The sequence below is a fragment of the Leopardus geoffroyi genome, chromosome C3 (genome assembly GCF_018350155.1).
Source record: "Leopardus geoffroyi isolate Oge1 chromosome C3, O.geoffroyi_Oge1_pat1.0, whole genome shotgun sequence".
NCBI lineage: Eukaryota > Metazoa > Chordata > Mammalia > Carnivora > Felidae > Leopardus > Leopardus geoffroyi.
The window spans coordinates 3,446,441-3,465,630 of NC_059338.1; the positions used below are offsets into that span (position 1 = coordinate 3,446,441).

The 19,190-nt window shown below is 46.1% G+C and overlaps 2 protein-coding genes across 8 annotated transcripts in view; both read left to right on the forward strand.

The window, feature by feature from the left end:
• LOC123585986 (T-cell surface glycoprotein CD1a-like) overlaps positions 1 to 18,946 on the forward strand; it is a 96,657-nt gene extending 77,711 nt beyond the window's left edge. The window contains exons 1-6 of one of the 6 annotated variants that reach the window (XM_045454768.1): positions 10,696 to 11,745; positions 16,181 to 16,447; positions 17,124 to 17,402; positions 17,601 to 17,879; positions 18,207 to 18,297; positions 18,409 to 18,946. In XM_045454768.1, the coding sequence (XP_045310724.1) occupies positions 11,421 to 11,745; positions 16,181 to 16,447; positions 17,124 to 17,402; positions 17,601 to 17,879; positions 18,207 to 18,297; positions 18,409 to 18,505 (1,338 nt within the window). In that variant the 5' untranslated portion in view covers positions 10,696 to 11,420 and the 3' untranslated portion in view covers positions 18,506 to 18,946. Of the gene's footprint in view, positions 1 to 10,695; positions 11,746 to 15,504; positions 15,631 to 15,816; positions 16,448 to 17,123; positions 17,403 to 17,600; positions 17,880 to 18,206; positions 18,298 to 18,408 lie in introns of those variants that run through there. The other 5 variants (XM_045454769.1, XM_045454771.1, XM_045454775.1 and 2 more) reach the window with 5 other exon arrangements.
• LOC123585990 (T-cell surface glycoprotein CD1a-like) lies at positions 7,101 to 10,572 on the forward strand. Of its 2 annotated transcripts, XM_045454790.1 has the most exons (6): positions 7,101 to 7,221; positions 7,768 to 8,034; positions 8,719 to 8,997; positions 9,198 to 9,476; positions 9,805 to 9,895; positions 10,042 to 10,572. In XM_045454790.1, exons 1-6 carry the CDS (start codon positions 7,164 to 7,166, stop codon positions 10,085 to 10,087), a joined length of 1,020 nt encoding a protein of 339 aa, XP_045310746.1. In that variant the 5' UTR covers positions 7,101 to 7,163; the 3' UTR covers positions 10,088 to 10,572. The 2 variants fall into 2 exon arrangements, with proteins under 2 accessions (XP_045310746.1, XP_045310745.1); XM_045454789.1 differs by lacking the exons at positions 7,101 to 7,221; positions 7,768 to 8,034 and having other exon boundaries at positions 8,041 to 8,997.
• Positions 18,947 to 19,190: the final 244 nt, after the last annotated feature.

Consider the following 19,190-nt stretch of genomic DNA (forward strand, 5'->3'; position numbering starts at 1 on the left):
CAGAGTGAGAACCTGGTGCCTGCCACTCTTTGGGAAGCCCTCACAGAAGAGCAAATAATCACCACTCTTATGCCCCTGGCTTCTTCTAGATGTCTGCCTTCACCCTGACTGTGTCAGAGCTGTCTGTCTGTCACAGCACAATTCTTCTTCTTCTCCTCCTCCACCCTCCTCCTCCTCCTCCTCCTCCTCCTCCTCCTCCTTCTTCCTCCTCCTCCTCCTTCTTCTTCCTCCTCCTCCTCCTATTCCTCCTTCTTCTTCTTCTTCTTTTTCTTCTTCTTCCTCCTCCTCCTCCTCCTTCTTCTTCTTCTTCCTCCTCCTCCTCCTCCTCCTCCTCATAAATGTTTCTTTTTGATGGACAGAGAGAGAGAGAGATTGAGAGCAGAGGAGGGTCACAGAGAGAAGGGGACAGAGGATCTGTGCAGGCACCATGCTGACAGCAGAGAGTCTGATGCCAGGCTTGAACACATGAACCATGAGATCATGACCTGAGCCAAACTCAGATGCTTAGCCGACTGACCCACCCAGGTGTCCCATCCTGTGTTTTCTCTAAGACACACAGCTGGGTTACAAAACTCCAAAGTTTAGAGATTAGTGTGGACTTGTGCTAATCTTGTGGGGGAGTCTGTTGTGCTTTTGCTGTTTGACAGTTTGCCCCAGATATCGGTTGCATGACTCTGTAGCATTTCAGAATTTATGATCAAACTCAGCAAAAATCTGGCATTAAGGTTTGCTTGCCTTAGCTGGTGTCTATGTTCTTATGCCAGTGAATAGGGCAGCACATTGGTGCCTACCAGGTTTCTGTCCCCAGAAAGGCTGTGCCACTTCTCCCAAATGCTTGGGAGCTGTTTCTCCCCAGGACATACTCAGACTATGCTGACCATTTCTGGTCTCTACCCTCCTTCCTCACTGGAGCACCACCAAACCCACCAGGCAGGACACTGGAGATGGTGTGGGCCTCCAAAACTTTAGACTGTACACTCTGCTCTTATAAAAACTCATGATGGTCAAGCCCTCTTCTTTTCCCAGTCAGTGGTTTTGGGGAAGGGTTCTTACTGTGAAATCCCCTGCAGGGACTTTCAACTCTCTCTCTCTCTGTCCCTCATACACTGTCTCTGCTCTCTCCTCTCTCCATGATCAAGGCTCCCTCCCTTTGCAACACCCACAGATGTTTTGGCCCCCATATCAACTCTTTGCAGCTTTTACCTTTTATGATGTGGTCACTTTTCTACCTCCACTGCATTGTTGCTCCCTCCGTTCTCAAATCAATTCCTTGGGTATTCAAATGATTTGATATTCATCTAACTGTGTTCAGATATGAGGCAAGCTTGGGGTTCCCCTATTAGTCTGTTGTCTTAACTCCTCCTTGACAGAGAATCTAGAGTAATTGTCAGAAAGATACTCTCTTGACTTGAGAAAATAGAGGAGGACCTCAATGAGACCCTCAACAAAGAGAGAGAAAACATAAAAAAGAATCAGAGAAAGAGAGCACAATACATGAAATTAAAAATACACGCATGGAATGAAGGGTAGACTATAGGAAGCAGAGGAATGGATCAGCAACCTGGAGGACAGGGTAATGAAAAGCAATCAAGCTTAACAGGAGTGAGAAAATAAAAACAAAATGAAAACAGACTTATGGAACTCAGAGATACCATTAAGCATAGTAACATCGGAATTATCAAAATCACAGAAGGAGAAGAGAAAGAAAGGGGGGAGGACATTTGAAGAAATAATAGCATAAATCTTCCCAAATCTGATGAAGGAGACAGAAATCAAGAATCAGAAGGCATAGAGAGCCTCCACAAAATCAACGCAAGGAGGTCCACATCAAGACACGTAGTAATTGGGGTGCCTGGGTGGCGCAGTCGGTTAAGCGTCCGACTTCAGCCAGGTCACGATCTCGCGGTCCGTGAGTTTGAGCCCCGCGTCGGGCTCTGGGCTGATGGCTCGGAGCCTGGAGCCTGTTTCCGATTCTGTGTCTCCCTCTCTCTCTGACCCTCCCCCGTTCATGCTCTGTCTCTCTCTGTCCCAAAAATAAATAAACGTTGAAAAAAAAAAAATTAAAAAAAAAAAAAAAAAAAAAGACACGTAGTAATGAACATGACAAAGCATCATGATGAAAGAGAATTTTAAAACCAGCAAGAGAAAAGAAGACAGTTGGATACAAGGGAAACACATAAGCTATCAGCTGATTTTTCAGCAGAAACTTTGCAGGCCAGAAGGAGTGTGATGATGTATTCCAACTGCTGAAGGAATGAGAGCTGCAAGCAAGAGTACTCTACCCACCAAGGCTATCATTCAGAATACAAATAGAGATGAAGATTTTTCCAGACAAACAAAAGTTAAAGGAATTAATGACCACAAAGCATCAGTACAAGAAATATTAAAAGAGACCGTGAGTAGAAAGGAAAGACCAAAAGTGAAGTAAGCACAAAAGCAGTAAAAATAAGGATATCCATAAAAATCAGTCACAGAATTTACAAAATAAAAGGACGTAAAGTATGACACCACATACCTAAAAAGTGGGGGGCTGCGAGAGGGTGAGGAATAAAGAATGGGCTCTAAGTGAAGTGACCAATAAGTTCATATTGACTGCTATATGAAGAAGATATTATGTAGAAACTGAATGAAAACTATAAATAAAAAAATTAGGAGTAGCTATCAAAAAATAATGAGGAAACAATCCAAGCATATCATTAAAGAACCCAACTGATCATGAGGAAAAGAGCAAGAGGAGAAAGAAACAAAGAATACAAAAACAACCACAAAAGGAGTAAATAAAAGGGCAATAAATACACACCAATCACTAGATACATTGAATGTAAGTGGATTAAATGCTCTAATCCAAAGACATAGTGTGATGAGATAGATAAAAAAACAAGTTCTGTCTCTATGTTGCCTACAAGAGACTCATTTCAGACCTAAAGACACATGCAGATTCAAAGTGAAGGCATGGAGAAGAATTTATCTAGCAAATGGATGTGAAATGAAAGCCAGGGTAGCAATACTTGTATCACACAGAATAGTCTTTAAAATAAAAACTGTACCAAGAGACAAAGAGAGACACTATATACCACTAAAGGGAATAATCCAACAAGAAATATAACAATTGTAAATATTTCTGCACCCTACATGGAGGCACCCAAATACATAAATCAGCTAGTAACAAAAATAAAGGAAGTAATCCATAGTAATACAATAATAGTAGGAGACTTTAACACCCCAATGACATTGATGGACAGACCATCCAAGCAGAAATTCAACAAAGAAGCAATGGCTTCGAATGACACCTTGGATCTGATAGATCTAAATGATGCATTCAGAGCATTCCATCCTAAAACAGCAGAATACACAACTCTTTAAGTGCATCTGGAAGCTTATCCAGAATATATTATATATTAGGCAACAAAACAAGTCTCAATTAATTAAAAAAGATCAAAATCATACCAAGCATCTTTTTCTGACATAAGCAATATGAAACTACACATGAAACTCAAGAAAAAAAATCTGGAAAAAACATAAAATACATGGAGGTTAAATAACATGCTACTAAAGAACGAATGGGTCAAACAGGAAATCAAAGAGGAAATACAGAAAATACATGGAGACAAAGGAAAATGAAAACACAATGGCCCAAAAGTTTGAAATGCAGCAAAGGCAGTTCTAAGAGGGACGTTTATAGCAATACATGGCTCTCTAAAGAAGCAAGATAATTATTAAAAAAATTTTTAAATGTTTTATTTATTTTTGTCAGAAAGAGACAGCGCATGAGCGGGGAGGGGCAGAGAGAGAGGGAGACACAGAATCCAAAGCAGGCTCCAGGCTCCGAGTTGTTAGCACAGAGCCGGACACAGGGCTTGAACTCACAGATCACGAGATCATGACCTGAGCTGAAGTTGGACGCTCAACCGACTGAGCCTCAGGCACCCCAGAAGCAAGATAATTATTAAAGAAACAACCTAACCATACAACTAAAAGAGCTAGGAAAAGGACAAATAAAAACAAAAAGCAGTGGAAGAAAGGAAAAAGATAAATATTAGAACAGAAATAAAGATATAGAAGAAAAAACACAGAAGAACAGTTCAATGAAACCAGGAGGTGGTCCTTTAAAAGATCAAAAATTGATAAAAATGTAGCCAGATTCATTAAAAAAAGAGCAAGCAATAGAACAAACTCAAATACACAAGATCAGAAATGAAGAGGGGAAGCAATAACTGACACCACTGAAATACAAGGGATTTTAAGAGAATTTTATGAAAAATTATAGGCCTCCAACTGGACAACCTATAAGTAATGGATACATTCTTAGAAACACATAATCCCCCAAAATGAAGTGGGAATAAATAGAAAATTTGAGCAGACCAGTTACCAGCAATGAAATTGAATCAGTAGAGAGAAAATTCTGAACAAACAAAAGTCCAGGAACAACAGCTTCACAGGAAAATTCTACCAAAAATTTAAAGAAGAAATAATATCTATTCTTCTCAACTATTCCACAAAATAGGAGAGGAAGAAAATCTTCCAAATTCATTCCATGAAGCCAGCATTATCCTGATACCAAAAGCAGTTAAAGACACTACAAAAAGAGAGAACTACAGGCCAACACTTCTGATGAACAAAGATCCAAAATCCATCACAAAATATTAGCAAACCGAATGCAACAATATATTAAAAATTCATTCCTCATGATCACATGGAATTTATTCTTGCTGTACAAGTGTCATTCAGTATTCACTAATGAATCAACACAATATATGACACCATGAGAAAGGATAAAAACTGTATGACCATTTCAATAAATGCAGAAAAATCATCTGACGCAGTACAACATCTATTGATGATAAAATCCTTCAACAACATAGATATAGATGTAACATAACTCAACATAATAAATATCATGTATAACAAACCCACAGCTAACATCATACTTAATGGTGAAAAATTGAGAGCATTTCCCCTAAAGTCAGGAAGAAGATAAGGATGTCCACTCTCCACTGTCACCACTTTTATTCAACATAATAGTGGGAGTGTCAGCCACAGCAGTCATACAAGAGAAAGACTAAAAGGCATCCAAATTGGCCAAGAAGAAGAAAAATATTCACGATTTGCAGATGACACAATACTATATATATAGAAACCCTAAAGACTCTTCCCCAAAACAACCAGAACCAATACATGAATTCAGTAAGGTCATGGGATACAAAATCAGTATGGGGAAGTCCCTTGCATTTCTATACAAAGATAATGAAGCAGCAGAAAGAGAAATTAAGCAAACCATCCCATTTATAGTTGCACCAAAAATAATAACATATCTAGAAATACACTTAGCCAAAGAGGTGAAAGACTTGTACTCTGAAAACTATAACACATTGATGAAACAGTGAAGGTAACACAAAGAAAGGGAAAGATATTCCAGGTTCATGGAATGGAAAAACAAATATTGGGAACATGGCTATACTATGCAAAGCAACCTACAGATTTAATGCAATGCTTCTCAAAATACCAACAGCATTTTTCACAAAACTGAAACAAGCAATCCTAAATTTGTGTGCAAGCACCAAAGATTCTGAATGGCCAAAGCAATCTTGGGGGAAAAAAACAAAGCTGGGGGAATCACGATTCCACATTTCAAGTTAGCCTACAAAGCTGTAATCAAAACAGTATGGTATTGGCACAAAAGTAGACACAGAGACCAATGGAAGAGACTACAGAGTCCAGAAATAAACTGACGATCTTGCGGTCAATTAATCTTTGACAAAGGAGACAAGAATATGCAGTGGGAAAAAGAAAGTCTCTTTAACAAATGGTGTTGGGAAAATGGGACAGCCACATGTAAAAGATAGAAACTAGACCACTTTCTTATACCATACTGTAAGACTTGAAATCATACACATCCTAGGAAAATCCAGGCAGTAATGTCTCTGACATTACACACAGAAACTTATTTCTAACTTATTATGTCTCTGGAAGCGGGGGAAACCAAAAGAAAAATAAGCTATGGAAACTACATCAAGATAAAAAGCTTCTGCACAGCAAAGGAAGCAATCAACAAAACTAAAAGGCAGCCTATGGAATGGGAGAAGGTATTAACAAATAACATGTTTGATAAAGGATTAGTATCCAAAATATATCATGAACTTGTACAACTCAACAGCAAAAGGACAAATAATCAGAAGACATAAATAGAAGTTTCTCTGAAGAAGGAATCCAGATGGCCAACAGACATTTGAAAATATGCTCAACATCACTGATCACCAGGGAAATGCAAATCAAAACCACAATGAGATGTCACCTCACACCAGTATTCATAGATGTTTCAGTGTCCTGTGGTCTCACTGATGGCAACTGATTCTCCCCTAAAAACATTGGTGAATTGGTGGTTGTTGATACTGTTACACAGGCAATCAAGGGACAACTGGAAAAGCAAATAGAACAAGTATTAAGAGAAACCCATGGACTCAAAATGGTGCCTTGGGTCAGACCAATTTCCCAAACCTTGTTTAACTTAACCTAACTGCAGTTCCAACCTCCCCCAGAAATGTAAGTCTTCCCCCGTCAGTGAGGAATTCTCTGTTCATCACAAGTGAGGTCCTCTCTCACATGGACCCTCTCTATCCCCCAAGAAGGCGAGATTATTTGCATGATTAGACTCCTGTCCCCCCGGTTAAGGGAAGGTGACCTTTAAATCAAGCTGCTTCATTTTGTATTTGAACACAGACAGTGAGAAGTCAGAGATGTGAATAGGTTGCAGAAGGGGTAAGACAGGCAAGGAAGTCCATGGGGAGTGACCCAAGGGCACGAGGGACAGGGTGACAGCAGGGTCCAGGGTTGGGTGCTGGGGAGTCGTTGTGTCTTCATGGGTTACTGTCTGGATGAGGAGAAAAGGCACAAGAGGTAGGGTCCCTTTTCCATGCCACACGAGACTTGTTCCCCAGCCTGAACAGGGCCTGAATCAGGGCCTCAGGGAGCAGGATGGAGGCTGGAAGCCAAGAGGAGGGTCAGACCCGGAGGGGAAGTGAGAGCCTGAGTAGGTGTCCAGGGTTGAGGGTGGAGACTCAGGGAACGCGTGTGTGTTGAGAAGGGGGGCTGCGTGTGGGGAGGTTTGTGAGAACAGACGCCAAAGACCCACTTTCCGGGAGAAAGAAAGCACATCTGCAAATAAGATGTTTCTGCAAATGGCGTTGCTCACAGTTCTTGTCCCAGGTGGTGACAGTGACGATGGTGAGGACGGTGGTCCTGCTCAGTGGGTGTAAAGTGTGCATGCACACATATGCATACCTGTGTGTGTTCGTATGTGTCCTGTGTGTTTTTGTGGGTGCACAAGTGTGTCTGCAAGTGTACATGTGCTTGTGTGTCTGCATGGGTGTGTAAGTATGTATGAGTATGTGCATATAGGTGCCTGTTTGTGTCTCGGTGTGTCTGCATGTGTCTATACATCTTTTTGCATATGTGTGTATGTTTGTGCATACATATGCGACTCTGTGTGTGTGTACATATGTGCATTTGTGTCTGTGCATGTGGGCACCAGGGTGTGGGTTCCTAGCATCTGGGGAGTGAGTGGTATCAGCCTGGCTCCTTCCTGAGCACCCCTGACCCCAAGACCCTCTACTTTTCTGAACAATTGGGTACAAAACCTGGGACTCTGGGGCAGCACATGTCTCCTGAGAGAAGAACGGCTCCCTGTCCTCTAGATTTTTGGGCCCCTCCCTGGCAACTTTCTTTGGCATTCTCTCTCCTTCCCAATGTCTATCTGTTCTTCTGGCACAGACTACCAAGAGCCAATCTCTCTTCGAACCATCCTGACAACATCCTTTTGCAACCGTTCCTGGACACAGAATCAGGGCTCAGCTTGGCTGGATGAACTGCAGACTCGTGGCTGGGACAGCAAGACGGGCGCTTTCATTTTTCTGTGGCCATGGTCCAGGGGAAACTTCAGCAATGAGGAGCTAATGGAACAAGAAAAGTCATTTCACACATTCTTCACGAGATTTCCTCTGGTATTTCAGGACCATGCCAGTCAATGGCAGCTTGAATGTGAGCTCAGGTCCCTCAGGACAGGTGGGATGGAGGTGGCCTGTGTGTGTGTCACCATGAATTCCTTCTTCCTCCAGGAAAGAGCCTCCCCTGGCTGCCGAACCTCTCGACTCCCCATCATAAAACAGAATCACACCCGTGTGTTCAGGAGGCAGAAGCCAGACCCCGAACTTGAAAAGCTTCACGCCTTCTGCTATTTCCCCTTCGCTCCTTGACATCAGTCTGTGTTCTCCTGTCTCTCACCAGAGTCTCCCATGACCACCCCATTCCCTGGCCTCCAGCCAGAGACTCTCCTCTTCCTCACTCTGTGACTGATCCTTGAAATGTGCTTTTCTCTCCATTCAGTCCCATCAGAGACATTTGTCTGTCTATGTGTTCCCTCTGCCCACTGCCTTTCCCTCACCCTTGATGATTTTATCACAGCTCCCCCGTGGAGCCCTTCCTTGTTCTCTGCCCACATCCTTCCTGTTTCTCCTCCAGCATGTGTTCCTTTCTCAGTAATTTACCTTTCTTCTGCCTCCAGCGACCACCACTTCCCCTCTGAGTCTCCACTCAAACCAAACTTTGTTCCATTCTGTCCAATGCCCTCAACTTCTCCTCTGCTTCCTCTGTCCTTTGCTTCCACTCATCTCCTTTCATCTCTTTCCCTCTCCCTTTCCTGTAACTCACATTCTCTCTTCCCAGATCCCTTTCAGGTACAGCTGGCAGGAGGCTGCGATTCTCACTTTGGAGAAGCATCAACAGGCTTCATGCAGATTGCGTATCAAGGACCAGATCTTGTGAGTTTCCAGAACACGTCATGGTGGCCATCTCCAAAGGGAGGAAGGAGAGCTCAGCAGGTCTGCAAACTGTTCAATCAGTACCATGTGGTCAACTTACGAATACAAGCAAATATTAATGACATGTGCCCCCATTTCCTCTTGGGTCTTCTTGAGGCAGGGAAGGCAGACCTTCAGCGACAAAGTCAGTCCTGCTCCCTCTCTCCAAGCATTATCTCTCCGTGCACTCATAAATTTGCACCATATTCTCAAATTTGGTGGAGTAGGGGCCGAGAGGGTCAGGGGATGATGGTGACAGGTTCCTAGAGGTGGAAAGATGTGTGTATCTAAAGCGATGTGAAGATCTTCCCTCTCAGTCTGAGAATGCCTGTCCTATCTCTGCAGTGAGGCCAGAGGCCTGGCTGTCCACTGGCCCAAGTCCGGGATCTGGCCATCTGCTCCTCGTGTGCCACGTCTCTGGCTTCTACCCAAAGCCAGTGTGGGTGACGTGGATGCGGGGTGACCAGGAGCACCAGGGCACCCGACGAGGCGACGTCTTGCCCCATGCTGACGGGACATGGTATCTTCAGACGTCCTTGGATGTGGAAGCCAGAGAGGCAGCCGACCTGTCTTGCCTAGTGAGACACAGCAGTCTAGAAGGCCAGGATATGGTCTTCTACTGGGGTGAGAAAGGGTGGGGTCCCCTCTGGGAAAGACGGTGGCAGGTCCTCAGAGCCGGAGAGCCTGAAGAGAAACTTGGGATTCTAGGATTCCAGGCTAAAAAGTACATATATTTAGTAACCCAGGAAGTGGTGAGCTGTGTGTGAGGGTCCTGTAGATGTGGGAGGAAGCAGAGATTGGGTGAACGGTCCATCTCTGAGCAGGGATGGGAAACGAGAAGGAGGAAGGGTGGTTGGTGAGGCAGAGGGTGACGGGAGCAAAAAGGACCAGGAAGGTGCAGGTCAACCCGGGGTGGATGGGAATTGACACCCTCTGTGCACCGAACCCACAGAGCAGCACCGCCCCGTGGACTTGGTCTTCCTGGTGGTGAGCGTGCCCCTGGTGCTTCTGGCAGGTCTTGCCTCCTGGCTCTGGAAGCGCCAGTAAGTCTCTGGAGCCACCTTTCTGCACTTTCCGAAGAGTCTCCCCACTTTCCTGTCTGTCCTCAGCCCTCCTCGTCCCAGTGCCGTTCCCCCTACGTTCCTCACCTCCCCCTGCTGCAGAACGATTTCCAATCTGTTCCTCCCAGGAAATCACACAAGACACCTCAGTGTACTGGCCTCCCTTTGGAGTGAGATCCCGGCAGCCCAGGACCAGGACGTCCCTAAACCCAGCTTAGTGGTGATGGACCAGCAAGCCTCTATGTGACTGTTGTCTTTCCTTTCTGCCCAGTGATCAGTTGTCAAGATGAGTTAAGTGTAATTTAGGGGGATTTGTTGTTCTGACCTGACTCTGGGACTTAAATCTCAAAATTATCTCAGAGTATAATGAAGTCCCAGCAACGTCCATGCGTCACAGGCATCAGACATCACTTCCTCCAGTGAGCCGTCCCTTATTCATAACTGGAAGCAGTCTTTGCTTTGTGAGAATTAGCCCCACGTTTTCCTGCACTTGCAAATCTATTCCTGACCCCCAGCCCTTGTTGCCAACAGTTAGGGTCCTTTCCCTTCTAATTCTTAGGACTTTAGAGGTGAGGCCCATGTCTTTTTAATATTTGTATCTCTGGCAAGGAGCCCCACTGCATGGAATATGTCCTCAATAAATACCTGTGTTGAATTTATGTCAGTTTCATAGGTTCGTCTTTTTCTTTTGCCTCCTGACAGGTTTGTAGTAGTTCAGATGTTTGCACATGTGGACATTTCTGGAAAATAACATTGAGATAGAAGGGATGGAAAAGGTGAAAAATATTGGGAGGGGGAAAGCAAATCATGGCACTTCACCAAGCTTCTCCCCTAGATTGGACTATTTGCCTGCTTCTGTTGGGCCCAGTCCACCTGTCATGCTCTCATGGCCACCTTGTGGTTTTTGGTTGGTTGACGCCACCCTCGTGTGTAGCCCTGGGTTCTAATCAGCCTGACTTCCTCAGGAGAAAGCATCTTTGACAATGTGACAGGACAAAGGATGGACAGGTAACCTCCAGTTCATGACAATCATCAGACAGCTGCCACTTGTCCTTGCCCAGAGTGATGGTTCAGGGCCACGCACCTGCTCCAGATGGCTCAGGTCACAGGCATTCTGATTCCTGTGGTCAATGGCAGAGAATGAGATGATCTTTCTTGTCCCGGATGATAAGGTCGGGGTATGAAGCGTAAACAACTACAATCCATTTTTCAGCAGCAGAACAGCAAGCCTGAGGATGACACCTGCATTCAAGAAGGCAGAGAAATTGTACATGTGAAGTTTTCCAAGAGGTTGGATCCAACGTGTTCTCACCACAAGAATGAGAAGAAGAGAAAAGAAAGAGAAAGGAGAGGACCCAGATGTGAGGTGGTGGGGTAGTGTGGTTGTGGGCATCACGTCACCCTGTACATCAAGTGTGTACTTCGTTTTATGGTTTTTTTTTGGAGAAAACAGAGTTTATTGCCCAGCAATTAAAAGTATTCAAATGTGGGATGAAAGCTACACAAAATGTTAATTTTCACGGTTTGCTCGAATTCAGGTTTTCTTGACCAATTCTTCATTTTCCTTCAAAATGCTGCATGCCACTTGAGGCTCGGCAGCTCAGGACCTGAGCGTCACCTGCAGCTCCCTGCATGCCGTGTGCACTGGGCTCCCGACGTTCTTCAGGCCGTCCTCTCGGAGAAGCTGTTGGAAGACTTTCATCAGGAGGACCTTTGTTCTTGTCACATCACAGGCTCTGCTGCACCTGCCAGAGCTGGCAAAGGCCCATGTGGCCCGTGGGGCCTCCCAGCCATCCTTCCTCAGGGGCTAGAAAACTGCACTCTGTACAAAGGGACAATTTTCATTTGTCATCATATTCCCGTGAAGCAGAAAACAGAAGCGACAACAAAACCAAAGCATCACAAAAGTGAAGGCAGACGCACAAACCCGCAGAGTGGACTGGAGCCCCAATAACCCTGGGATCCCCGGTTCCATCAGCCCATTCATTTCCTGTATGGTTTCAGCCCACAAAGGTGGATTTCTGTCCTTTGTGATTGGGTGCTCCCTCTGATGGACGTGGACGTGGCCCCTGGGGATGCTGGGATAATATCTCTCTTCCTTGCAGTGTTCTTCCTCACTCTTCTCTTCCTTGCCTTCAATTCTTGAAAATATTCCTCTATTCTTTTTCTTGCCTGCTTGCCTTTTTCTTCACGTGTCCTCACCAGTCACACTCTTACCCTGTCTTATTGACACTGACATCTGGATCAATCCCTATCCTGGGTGTTTTTGTGGGTTTCTAACAAACCACTGATCAGGAATCGAGTGCTGGTTCAGCTGCTGGATAAGTGGTAAAAATTTTCTCCAGGGTCTTCCTAGAGATGGAAGGGTAAGCTACACCAGCCTTCATGAACCAGGAGCTGTCATGGCAATGGCATTAAATACTCAAAATGCAAGAAATTTTCCATGGATTTCTTCCCAACACATGTATTCATTCATTCATTCATTCATTCATTCATTCATTCATGACTCGGTCAGCTTTTCCTATTTGTATGGTAAACATGTTCTCTAAGACTGGTTCTAAAATGTATGAGAGGCAGCTGTGTGTACAGGTGTTTAAGACATAACGAATAATCTTGTCCTCCAAGCTTTTTTTTTTTTGATATGTACATTTAATCATCCAAACCAAACTTTAGAATTGGTAAATAAGAAAATTTAACCTATAGATTTCAGCAATAATTGCTTTATTAAATGATGCATGAATCACACATCACCTCATGTGGCCCTCAGGTAGGCACTTAGAGAAGTTGTACAAATGGAAGGTTTTTATAGAGGGAGGGTGGGGCCGGGGAGATAGCAGCAAATGTGAAGGATTGTTCCAGGAATCAGGCCTCTTTCTTGGGGGAAGAGTAAGGGCTCTTATCATGCACATGACCTCATCTGTCTTTGGGGGCTGGAGAGAAACCAGGTGACAGACTCATTGCTCTGTGGAAAGAAAAATTTACTGGTGATGACTGGGTAAGGCTACATTTCTGGGTGGTGGTAGTTTGTTCAGTTGGGTATGAAGTCCCAGGGAGGGAACTCAGCTGATGACATCATTTTGGGTCTGAGATTTTCTTTTTCTAACAGGATGTGGCTCAAGGGCATGTATCTTCATCGTCTTGAACCCCCACCAGCAGGAGCTGCCCTTGGTTCCCTGCTGGCTGGTCTGCTTGGGACAGAGAGGGGGGTGCTACCTCTGCTCTGGTCCAGTCCCATCCTCAGCCAGGTGCTTTGTGTTTCAGTTTGGGGACTGGGCCTTCCGAGAGTTCCCCCTTTGCCTCAGAAGATGGAGCCTCTTAGTCTGGGACAAGGTGTGTTCCTGTCCCTTCCCCCGCTGCCCCTCCCCCCAGCTGCAGAGTGGCTCGCTGTGCCCTGAGGTAGTGGGGCTCCCTGCCCTTCCCACACCCAGTGAAGGCTCCTTTGTGTGTGGGGGATGGTGGCCTTCCTGCCCTTCTCAAGGAGGGAGCTGCTGTCAGACCTCAGGCTTGTACCACCAGAAAGCAATTCTCTAGTCTGTATCCTGGACTTCAGTTTGTCAGGACCCTGGGAGGCCAATGGGCAAAAGCCTAGAGATATATCAAATTTGCTAAGTCTGTGACTCTCAGGGCCTCCCAGTCCTCAATGAGCCTTCAGTCATTTGTTAACAATTGTAGCTGAATTATTCATTCTGGTTTATAAAGTCTCTGGCATCTGAATCCCTGATTTCCTTGGAGGAGTCTGTATTTGCCTAGATTTGGGGTTGACAACTTGCTCTCACCCTTCAACTTTGATGGATTCCAGAGAAGTGATTTGGACGATCCAGCTTTTCAAAATCTTATGTGTGGGAGTGAGCTCTTTCCAATTTTCTATGTTCCAGTCTGAACTTGCCAAAAATATTATCTCTTTCTCAACAGCCTGAGTTTATTTCAGTTTACTGGTCATCCAAGAAATAACAAGACAAATAGCCCAAACACATTATCCAGATGACATAAAGCACAAATACTTAAGGGCTTTTAAACACTTAAGAACACCATGGAAGTAGAAGGTCAGCATGTCCAGCACGGCCAACTCATGATAAGACAAGCATGGAACATTCTAGCAGGAATAGTAGGAAGGGAATCTGGGTACACGATTCCAGAACACTCTATTAAGTCCACACACTATAAATTCCCATGATTTCTTGTTGTAGATTTGCCGTAGGACCCTCGGTGTGAACTTCGTGCTTGACTCCAAAAGATAACTGTGTAGATTCAGAGTTCATCAAGTAGGATTACAACTGATACTTTTGGATACTAAAAACATTTTTATGTCAAAGAAATCCAAAACCTTTAAGAATAATTTGATGCCTGAACTGAATTATTCAATCACTCAGAGTTAATCATCCAGCGCCTACCACTTGCCAGGCCCTGTTGGATTTGGGATCCGGTTCCAGGGGATTAGAAACACTTGAGCCAACAACTGAGTCAAGATTCTGAGAGGGCAAACACCTGTAAAGGTCACCACTTTAGTAAATATTGTTTCAGGCAGGTTTGTTAGAGTCTAGAGTCTGCACATTAAAAGAAAACTCAGCACACCAAAATGGTTAGTTCTTGGTTGACGTGATTTTCTTCCCAAGTAGACTAAAAGCTCCTTGAATAGTGGTTGCATTGTGAACACTGTATTGTCATGCGTGTAGTGAGGTGCTTGGATCCAGGAAGCTGTTAAGCGACTGTTTGGTGAGTGAATATACATTAATGCAAGTCCGACTGAGGGGGTATTCTTCAGATGTTTCAATACCCTGTGGTCTCTCTGATGGCAACTGATTCTCCCCTAAAAATAATGGTGAACTGGTGGTTGTTGATACTGTTACACAGGCAATCATGGTGAAATTTGGAAAAGCAAATAGAGTAAGTGTTAAAAGAAACCCATGGACTCAAAATGGTGCCTTGGGCAGGCCAACTCCCCAAACCTTGTTTAATCTAACCTAAGTGCAGTCCAACCTCCCCCAGAAATGTAAGTCTTCCCCCGTCATTGAGGAATTCTCTGTTCATCACAAGTGAGGTCCTCTCTCACATGGACCCTCTCCATCCCCCAAGAGAGGAAGTCATCTGCATGATTAGACCCCTTTCCTCAATTAAAAGAAGGTGACCTTCAAATTCATCTGGTTGATTTTGAATTTTAATGCAGACAGTGAGAAGGCATAGATGGGAATGGGTTGGGGTGGGAGTGAGACATGGACGGAAGCCCTTGAGGGGTGTCCCAAGGTCACAAGACCTTGACAGCAGGGGCCGGGGCTGGGTGCTGGGGAGTCGTGTGTCTTCATGGGTTACTGTCTGGATGAGGAGAAAAGGCACGAGAGGTAGGGTCCCTTTTCCATGCCACATGAGACTTGTTCCCCAGCCTGAACAGGGCCTGAATCAGGGCCTCAGGGAGCACAACGGAGGCTGGTGACAGGGGGAAGCTGGAAGCCAGAGAGCAGGGTCAGATCCGGAGGGGAAGTGAGAGTCTGAGTAGGTGTCCAGGGTTGAGGGCGGAGCCCATTTGCATTGTCGCGGAGACTCAGGGCAGGCGTGTGTGTTGAGAAGGAAGTCAGAAGAGAGGGGCTGCATGTGGGGAGGTTTGTGAGAACAGACGCCAAAGACCCACTTTCTGAGAGAAAGAAAGAACATCTGCAAAAAGATGCTGTTGTTGCAACTGGTGTTGCTCACGGTTCTTGTCCCAGGTGGTGACAGTGACGATGGTGAGGATGTGGCCTTGCCTGGTCGGTGCAAGAGTGTTTGTCTATATTTGTGTGATGTGTGTCATGTGTGCACACATGTTGTTGTGTACATGTGTGCATGTGTGTATATGTGTGAGTATGTGTGTATAGGTGCTTGTGTGTGTACCTCTGTGTGTTTCTGCCGTGTGTGCACGTGTGTGGGTGGGTGTCTGTATGTCTGTGTTTGCGTCTGTGTCTATGTGCGTGCATATCACGTGTAACTCTGAGTGTGTGTGTATGTGTGTGCATTGGTGTCTGTGTGCGTGTGCACACATGGTGTGGGTTCCCCAGCACATTCCTGGGGAGTGAGGCATGTCCACCTGGTTCCTCCCTGAGCCTCCCTGACCCCAGGGCCTTGTGCTCTTCTGAATGGTGGGTGCCAAGCTCGGGGCTCTGGGGCAGCATGTGTCTCCAGAGGGAACTACGGCTCCCTGTCCTCCAGATTTCGGTGCCCCTCCCTGGCCCCTTTTGCTGATTCTCTCTCCTTCCCTCTGCCCTCCTCTTCCTCAGTCTATCTGTTCTTCTGGCACAGACTTCCAGGAGCCAATCACTTTTCGAACCATCCAGATCGCATCTTTTTACAACCGTGCCCAGACACAAAATCAGGGTTCAGCTTGGCTGGGACAGCTGCAGACTCATGGCTGGGACAGCAAGACCGGAGCTTTCATTTTCCTGCGGCCTTGGTCCAGGGGCAACTTCAGCAACGAGAAGTTCATGGAACTGGAAAAGTTATTCTATTCATACTCCATTAGATTTCTTCAGGTATTTCAGGACCATGTCAGTCAATGGCAGCTTGAATGTGAGTTCAGGTCCCCCAGGGCAGGAGGGATGGAGGTGGCCGGTGTGTGTGTTGCCATGAGTTCCTTCTTCCTCCAGGAAAGAGCCTCCACTGGCTGCTAAACCTCTCGATTGCCCATCGTAAAACTGAATCACACCTGTCTGTTCCGGTGGCAGAAGCCAGACCCTGATTCTCGAAAAGCCTTATGTCTTCTGCTCCTTCCCCTCCTCTCGTTGACCTCAGGCTGTGCTCTGAGGCCTCCGGTAGTGTCTGCAGTGACCACCCCATTCCCTGGACTGCAGCCGGACATCCTCCTCTCCCTCTCTCTGTGACTGATCCTCGAAATGTGCTTTTCTCCCTGTTCAGTCCCCTCAATGACCTCTGTCTATGTGTTCCCTGTATCCACTTGTCTCTTCTCACCCTGGATGATTTTATCCAAGCTCTCCAGTGGAGGCCTTCCCTGTTCTCTGCCCACACCCTTCCAGTCACTCCTCCAACATTTGTTTCTTCCGCATTCACCTCCTCCTCTGCCTCCGGTGACCACCACTTCCCCTCTCTCTGAGCCTTCACTCAAAGCACACTTTGCTTGATTCCTGCCAATACCCTCAACTTCTCCTTCTTCCGTCCATGGCTTCCACTCCCCTCGTGTCAACACTTTCCCTTCTCTATTCCTGTATCTCACAAGCTCTCTTTCCAGATCCGTTTCAGGTCCAATTGGAAGGAGGCTGTGAGCTGCACCCTGGAGAAGCATCAGTAGGATTTGTGAGGGTTGCATATCAAGGATCAGATCTCATGAGCTTCCAGAACACGTCATGGTGGCCATCTCCAAAGGGAGGCAGAAGGACTGAAGAAGTCTGCACACTATTCAATCGGTTCTATGTGATCAATGAAATTATACACACACTTCTCAGTGATACCTGCCCGCAGTTCCTCTTGGGTCTTCTTGACGCAGGAAAGGCATATCTCAAGCGACAAGGTCAGTCCTGCTCCCAACCTCCAAGCATTCTCTCTGTGCATTCATAAATTCGCACCATTTCTCAACTTCAGGGTAAGAGGGGGCCAAGAGGGAGAGGGGATGATGCTGACAGGTTTCTAGAGGTGGAGCGATGTATGTATCTCAACTGACGTGAAGATCTTCCCTCTCAGTCTGAGAATTCCTGTCCTGTCTCTGCAGTGAGGCCCGAGGCCTGGCTGTCCACTGGCCCCAGTCCGGGGCCTGGCCGTCTGCTCCTCGTGTGCCACGTCTCTGGCTTCTACCCAAAGCCAGTGTGGGTGACGTGGATGCGGGGTGACCAGGAGCACCAGGGCACCCGACGAGGCGAGGTCTTGCCCCATGCTGACGGGACATGGTATCTTCAGACGTCCTTGGATGTGGAAGCCAGGGAGACAGCCGGCCTCTCTTGCCGAGTGAGACACAGCAGTCTAGGAGGCCAGGATATTGTCCTCTACTGGGGTGAGAAAGGGCTGGTGCCCAGCTGGGAAAGGGTGGTCCTCCAGCAGTGCAGGAGAGATAGATACAAAGTTGGGATTCTAGGGACTCCAGATCATAAAGGACTAAAATTTAGTGACCTAAGAAATGGAGAGCTGGGTGTGAGGGTCCTGTAGATGTAGCAGGAAGCAGAGGGTTGGTTGAAGGATCCATCTGTGAGCAGGGATGGGAGAGGAGAAAGAGGAAGGGTGGTTGGTGAGACAGAGGGTGACGGGAGCAAAAAGGACCAGGAAGGTGCAGGTCAACCCGGGGTGGATGGAAATTGACACCCTGTGTGCACCGAACCCACAGAGCAGCACCGCCCCGTGGGCTTGGTCTTCCTGGTGGTGATCGTGCCCCTGGTGCTTCTGGCAGGTCTTGCGTTCTGGCTCTGGAAGCGCTGGTAAGTCTGGAACCACCTTCCTGCTCTTTCCCAACTGTGTAAATCCATGCCCCTTCCCCTGAAGTCCTCACCTCCACCTGCTGCAGAGCATTTCCAATCTGTTCCTCCCAGGAAATCACACTGGAGACCTCAGTGCACTGGCCTCCCTTCGGAGAGAGATCCCAGCAGCCCCAGTTCCAGCACTTACCTAAACCCAGCTCAGTGGTGATGGATTTGCAAGTCTCTGTGTGCAACTTTTGTCTTTCCTTTCTGCTCGATGATCAGTTGTCAATATCGGCCAAGAATAATTTAGCGGGCTTTGTTGTTCTCACCTGATTCTTGGAGTTAAATTCTACATTTTCTCCAAGTAAAATGAAGCCTGAGTACCTCCCTGGGTCACAGGCATCAGGTGTCACTTCCTCCAGTGAGCCCTCCCTGATTTTCAAGGGGAAGCAGTCTCTGCCTGCTGAGAATTTCCAACATCCATAGTTTCTCTTTGGCAAACGTATGACTCACTACCCATCCCTTATTGTCCCCAGTTGGGTCCCTTTTCCATCCTAATTCTTAGGCCTCTTGAGGGTAAAGCCCATGTCTTTCTAATATTTGTATCCTTGGCAAGGAGTCTCGCCTGCATGGAATATGCCCTCAATAAAAGTCTGTGTTGAATTGATGCCAATTTCATAATTTTTTCTTCTTTTGCCTCCTGTCGTGTTTGTAGTAGTTGAGACGTTTGATGTTCTTCTTGTCAAAAGTCTTTTCACTTTGCCTGGAGACTTGATACTGTTATGGTTCCTTGGTAACATCTCTGAGCCTCTGAGGAGAATACAGTTTTGTCTGTGGATATTTCTATTATTTAAACACAGACACCTGTTGGAGTGGACCTGATGTGGATAAAAGGAGGAGGGCAGATGCAG

What these genes read in the sequence shown, in the direction of transcription:
- LOC123585990 (XM_045454789.1), top strand. Translation starts at nt 8,358, where the DNA reads ATGTGCTTTTCTCTCCATTCAGTCCCATCAGAGACATTTGTCTGTCTA. An exon ending in GGATATGGTCTTCTACTGGG is followed by an intron (nt 9,477 to 9,804) that starts GTGAGAAAGGGT and finishes CCGAACCCACAG; the next exon opens with AGCAGCACCGCCCCGTGGAC. An exon ending in TCCTGGCTCTGGAAGCGCCA is followed by an intron (nt 9,896 to 10,041) that starts GTAAGTCTCTGG and finishes TGTTCCTCCCAG; the next exon opens with GAAATCACACAAGACACCTC.